Source organism: Anser cygnoides, chromosome 37 (genome assembly GCF_040182565.1).
Source record: "Anser cygnoides isolate HZ-2024a breed goose chromosome 37, Taihu_goose_T2T_genome, whole genome shotgun sequence".
NCBI lineage: Eukaryota > Metazoa > Chordata > Aves > Anseriformes > Anatidae > Anser > Anser cygnoides.
The window spans coordinates 804,641-810,722 of record NC_089909.1 but is presented as its reverse complement, the minus strand read 5'-3'; the positions used below and the strand labels follow the sequence as shown (position 1 = coordinate 810,722).

At 46.0% G+C, this 6,082-nt stretch overlaps 1 protein-coding gene across 1 annotated transcript; it reads left to right on the top strand.

The window, feature by feature from the left end:
• Nucleotides 1–558: 558 nt before the first annotated feature.
• On the top strand, nt 559–4,777 carry LOC136788435 (sushi, nidogen and EGF-like domain-containing protein 1). The gene is made up of 8 exons (XM_066986981.1): nt 559–766; nt 1,390–1,434; nt 1,526–1,558; nt 1,820–1,950; nt 2,416–2,697; nt 3,786–3,923; nt 4,332–4,522; nt 4,659–4,777. The coding sequence occupies exons 2-8, from the start codon at nt 1,398–1,400 to the stop codon at nt 4,660–4,662; spliced, it is 816 nt and encodes a 271-aa protein (XP_066843082.1). The 5' UTR covers nt 559–766; nt 1,390–1,397; the 3' UTR covers nt 4,663–4,777.
• Nucleotides 4,778–6,082: the final 1,305 nt, after the last annotated feature.

Here is a 6,082-nt window from a genome sequence, read left to right as displayed (position 1 = left end):
GCAGCTGGTTTCCCTCACCCTGCAATGCTTCCCTTGCAAAAAAAGTTTGCAGGGGAACCTTGTGATGGGTGCAGGATCCTCAGGGTGGTTTTGCAAAGGGTGCAGATCTGCAGGTGACCTTGCAACTGGTGCAGGATCTGCAGGTGACCTTACAACGGGTGCAGGATCCATGGGGAACCTTGCAATGGGTGCAGGATCCACATGGGACATTGCAATGGGTGCAAGACCCCTGGAGAACATTACATTGATTGTATGACCTGCAGCCAACCCCATTAGCATTATTTAATTGTTTTTTGGCTATTGCAAATGCCTTCTGGCCAATAAACCCTGCTGAGTGCACAACATCCCGAGCTGCAGCCCGGCACCCTTTGAAATGGTGTTTTTTCTGTCTTTCGTTGGAAAAATCCCATCTGGGAATCCTCAGGAACGACCACCCCTCCCCACATCTGCTCCACCTCCTTGCCAAAACCTCACGTAGGATCCAGAAAAACAGCAGGAGGAGCCAACTGTCTCCCAGGTCCCGAAATCTTCCCTTGAGATCCCAGGGGATTGCAGCTCCACGCTGCCTTGATGGGCAGAAATTTGGCAGATTCCACTGTGTTTTTGCTTTTTTTTATGGCAGAGGGAGGCCGTGAGGTCTGCGTGTTAAAAGAAGGGTCAGGATCTGCTGGAAAACTCATTTCTTGGTGGCCACGCTTGTGTCAGTGCCTCTTTTCTGCCCTCCTTGCCTTTCCTCTGTGAAACTGGGACACAACGAGATACCGAGGTAAGAAAATTATTTTTTCTCCCCCTTAAATCCTCTCCAAATTGCTTAAAATTGCATAAATAGAGCAGTCCAAAATGCTCCTGAGAAAGCACCAGTTTTGGTGCAAAAATGGATTGTTCTGCTTGTTTTGCAAAATGCTCATCAAATCATCCTAATGACATCATACACCCTCTGCCCTGCCTCAGTTTCTCTTTTTCCATCCATCCAAGAAAACAACTTTTATTATTATTATTATTATTATTATTATTATTATTATTATTATTATTATTATTTAATATGTGTGTGTGTTTTCACCAAAATCCCACCAATTTATGGCTAGTTTTGCTCCAGGGAGTGATTCCCATGGGTTCAGTCCCCAGGTTGGGGCAAAAAGGGGTAATTAAATGGCTGAAATGCGCAGGTGAAATCTGCTTTTTCTCAACTGCCTCAACAATAAAAATAAAAACCTTCTTGGCCAGGCAATGCTTTGAGAACCAACCAAAATAACTCATCGTGTTGTGGGTCAAAATTGCTGTGAAAAAAGCCCGGCTGTTATTTTAATGAGAAATCTTTCACCTACAGAGCATCATCAGGCTGCTTAATCATTATAATTAAAAATTTACAGAATTTTTACAATTTTGCAGGGGCCGGGATGAAGTCCTCCTTCACTTTCCTGCTCCTGCTGTTGGGTATGTGGGGAAAAAAAGGAGATGGGATTTCTTCCAGGGATGCTCTTAGATGGAAACGTGGTGGTTAATATTTTCCCCCTCTCCTTTCCAGAAGCTGTGGTGAATGTCCGACCAGTGCAAGAAGGTGGGTTTTTGGGCCGTGGGATTTACATTAATAGATGATATTCCCACCCAAAATGGGGCTGTTTCTGCTTTGGTTTGGGAAGGTGAAAGGAAGTGGGGTTTCCTCATGGATATATGGAAATGCAATTTTTTTTTTTTCAGGAATCCCAAACCTGATGGGCTTCACCCCAAAATGCATGAGGCTAGGAGGGGCTGGGGTGGGGGTGGACAAGGTGGACGGGGGGGTTGGTCCTGCAATACCTCTACCTCTGCCTTCCTGCAGCATCCCTGTTCTACCCCTACGGTTTGGACCAGAAAGACCAGAAAAACCCCAAACTTGATGACGGTTCATCGAAGAAGCTGTCCCTCTCCGTGCCCTTCACCTTCTATGGCAAAAAGTACCAAACCCTTTATGTATGTGAGCCGAAATGTTGTGTTCTCCTTGCATGTCTCTCCATTTTCCATCTTTCCCTCATTTTTTTCGCTCCCCTTTTCAATCCATTTTGTCACGGGCCCATCCTTAAGTCAACCCTTCTGTGGGAGTGACCCACAGAAGACTTAATATGAGTTTTTCTGGTGCATCAAAGCATCCTCATAGGGTTAGTGGGTCTTGGAGGAGCCCTACACCCTTGGGTATGGCCAAGCTGACTTGTGCTACATCCCATCTTCCCCTTGGTTTTGATAGAGCTCTAGAGACAATAGTGACCTAAATACCTCCAGTATGGTCCTAGAGATATAAAAGTTGCTGGTGAGAGCATATCCAGATCCTGCATCCATCTCAAGAAGCCTGCAAGCACATCAAGGAGTTGACCCCATATCAGGGCTCCAATGCAGGCTCCCGTTGCTGCCCCACCAGCGTTAATCCAGTTTCTTTTGCAGGTGAACAACAACGGTGTGATTTCCTTCGGCAGCCGGGTCAACCAATACACCCCCGATCCCTTCCCCCTCGCCGACGGGCGTTCCTTTGTGGCACCGTACTGGGGGGATGTGGACAACGTGCTGGGAGGGGACGTCTTCTACCGCGAGACCACGGACCCGACGCTGCTGGGGCTCATCACCAAGCAGATCAACCAGTATTTCCCCAAAATCCCCTTCACTGCCACGTGGGTTTTCGTGGCCACCTGGGACCACGTGGCCTATTACGGCTCCACCTCCAACAAGGTAAGGTGCAAGGCTAAGGCCAAATGAGGTCCCACATGCAAAAATTAATTTATTCTACCTAGCTCCATACAGAGAAACACGTGGACACGGGCAAAAGTGTTGTGGAAGGAGAATGAATTAGGCCCTCAGACTGGTCATCAGGATCAAAGACATCCTAAACCAAAGACAAGCCTAAACCATTGGCCTTTGCAACCCATTTATTGGTCTTATGACCTGCGTACTGGCCTTCATGCTTCATATGTTGGTCTTCATGTCCCATTTGTTGGCCCCATGGACCTTATATTGGCCTTAAGATCCACTCATTGGCCTTAAGATCCACTCATTGGCCTTAAGATCCACTCATTGGCCTTAAAATCCACTCATTGGCCTTAAAATCCACTCATTGGCCTGAAAGTCCACTCATTGGCCTTTCCAACCTATTTGTTGGCCCATTCATTGGCCTTCAGACCCCCCCTTGTTGGCCCTATGACTCTTTCGTTGTCTGTATGACCCATTTCTTGGCCTTCACAGCTCATGCATTGGCTTTATGACCCACTCATTGGACCTCATGACCCATTTGTTTGCCCTACAATGCTTTTATTGGCCTCCACAACCCATCTGTTGGCCTTCATGAACCACCTGTTGGCCTTATGACCCATCCATTGGCCTTTGCCACCCACTCATTTGCCTTCGTGCCATATGAGGTGAACACGTGTCCCCCAGTGCCTCTGTTCTACCCGCCAACCCTGGACATCCACACAAAACCCCACAGAGCTCCCCAACCATCCCAAAGTGCTGACATGCAGGTGTCGTATCCAAACCTTTACTCCATGATTAATTTACAGTTTTTTTCCTGTGTGGAATGTCAGCTTTTCCACCACACCATCTCTCTGGGCACCCCGTGCAGAGAAAGAGGCTCTGGTAGAGCACCAAAAGTATTTCTCTGAAGGTAGATGTGAAAAAAACAGCTTGGATAACCATGGCTTGACCAAGATGGCCTCTTTGCATGGGTCTAGGCAAGGAGTCTGCACTCATTTACACATGTCAGGGTCCCATCCATACCTTCTTGTCCCTCTTCCGATGGTGTAGTTTGCTCCCTTCTTTCTCAGGGGAACACCTTCCAAGCCGCCCTGACCACCAACACCGAGACGTCCTTCATCATCCTCAACTATAAGGACATCCAGTGGACCACGGGGGCGGCGAGTGGTGGTGACGCCGAAACAGGCCTTGGAGGGACCCCGGCCCACGTACGTGGGGATGAATCAAAGGCAGAGGGAAATGGGATGAAGGGAATTAAGGAAGAGGGGAGGAGGTTGGCCTGTAATGTCATTTAGGAACACCATTAGGTTCGCCAGGTGGATAGCCCATAATATTCTTGGGGAGGACATCAGGTTCACCAGAGGTAGGAGGCTGACCTGCACCGTTTTTGGTGGGCCAACACCGGGTTTGCCAAAAATAGAGGGCAGCTCCATAACTTTGTGGGGAGGACAAAACCCGAGATGGGATGTTGGCCCATAACATATTTTGGGGTCACCAACACCAGCAGTAGAAGGTTGGGGTCAAGAACACCAACAGTAGAAGGTTGTCCCATAGAGTTAATTCCCTGTGGGGTTGGTGTTTAAGCCCCAAAATCCTCCTTTTCGTCCTATTTCTAGGCTGGATTCAACAGTGGAGATGAAACCAACTACTACAACATTCCCGGCTCCCGCACCGACGCCGTCATAAACATCACCAAGACCTCCAACGTCAATGTCCCGGGGCGCTGGGTCTTCCAGGTGGATGACTTCAAGGTGACGGGCGTCCCCACCGAGATGCCCAAGGTCGCCGACAGCAACAACTGCTGGCTGTGAGTCAGGTGGTTTTTTTTGAGGTGTGAATCTAGGGAAAAAAAAAATAGACAGAATTGCAAAAGTAAGGACTTGGAAATTGGTATTATCTTCCCCAATACCCCGGCTTGCATGAATCTTGGTTTCTTCCTGCAGATAAACCAATGCAACTGGGACAGAAGGACTGTCCCCACTGGTCCTGTCCCCATTTTCCCCCTGTCAAACCCATGCAACAGCCTCTGCCAGAGCAATAAAATTGCAGTCAAGACATCGTGGCTCCTGTGTTGTCTCCATTTCTCACGTGTCTGTGTTCTTTTAGGGATTTTGGGAATTTGTGTGTATGAATTTATGCTCTTTGTGTGCAAGCATTTAGATTTTTTTTGCATTGTGTACATGAATTTATTTATTTATTAATTTTGGCCTCAGTGTGTGTGCATTTATGTGTTTTTTTTTTTTTTTTTTAGTCTGTATATGCACATTTATGGGTATTTTTTGCCCTTTGTTAACAAATTTATGATTTTTTTTGTGAACGAATTTATGATTTTTTTGACTATGTGCACAATTTAATGTTTATTCTTTGACTTTGTGTGTACGAATCTATGATTCTTGCACTCCATGTGCATGAATTTATGATTTCTTGTATTATATGCACGTATTCCCCCCACCCTCTAGCCTCACCCTCCCATTCTGCACGAATTTAGGATTTTTGCCCTCTGGGAGCATCAAGGGAACATTTATGATCTCCAGCGCTCCCTGCCTGCAAAAAAAGAAAATTCAAGTGGATTTGGAAAAAAAAAAAAAAGAAAAGAAAAAGAAAAGCCCCAAATTTGGCATCTCTGAGCAGCAACAATGGGTGCAAAAATAAAACCCTCAAAACACACAGACAAATTTTCCAAATGCTCTGATTTCATTATGCTTTTTTATAATCCTCAAATTTTCCCCATTTCTTGGCATTTTCATGCAGGGACATGAAGTCTGCCAAGAGCCCAAATGACTAATTTAGGGGAAAAATCCTAATTTTACGGGAAAAAAATCACCAGAATGACAAAGTGTTTTATTTATTTATTTATTTTTTCCCTAAAGAAAAGGTGGTCGTGGGAATGTGAACATGCAATACAACATGCAACACAAAACTCAATACACGCTAGGTGTGCACACAACATTGAGGTGCACAACACACATTTGTGAACACGTGTTTGTGAATGCACAATGCACATGCACACGCTAGATGCGTGCATAGCACATGGATGTGCAAAACGCATGTTTGCACACAACGTGCAACACAACCCGTGCATGTAACGTGACACACAAGCATGCGACACCCTAAGTGTGCACACAACACACGCAAATGTGCACAAAACACCCTCAAAAAACACCTGAGTCCCTAATTTGTCATCCTCCCCCAAATGCCTTGCAAAAACAAAAACGAGCCCTTCTTGCAAAAATTCCCACCTCCCTCCCTTTTTTTCTTTTTTAATTTCAGCTTCTTTTTTTTGACCTGTTTTTGCAATGATTGAACTTTCTTTTTGCATTTTAGCCCCATCCCAGTTCTGCAAAACCCTTTGCGTTCCAATTATGAG

Excerpts from the sequence above, each read along its gene's own strand:
- LOC136788435 (XM_066986981.1), top strand. The coding sequence starts at position 1,398 with ATGAAGTCCTCCTTCACTTTCCTGCTCCTGCTGTTGG. Across the intron at positions 1,435-1,525 it reads TTTCCTGCTCCTGCTGTTGG|AAGCTGTGGTGAATGTCCGA; the intron begins GTATGTGGGGAA and ends TCTCCTTTCCAG. Across the intron at positions 2,698-3,785 it reads ACGGCTCCACCTCCAACAAG|GGGAACACCTTCCAAGCCGC; the intron begins GTAAGGTGCAAG and ends CTTCTTTCTCAG.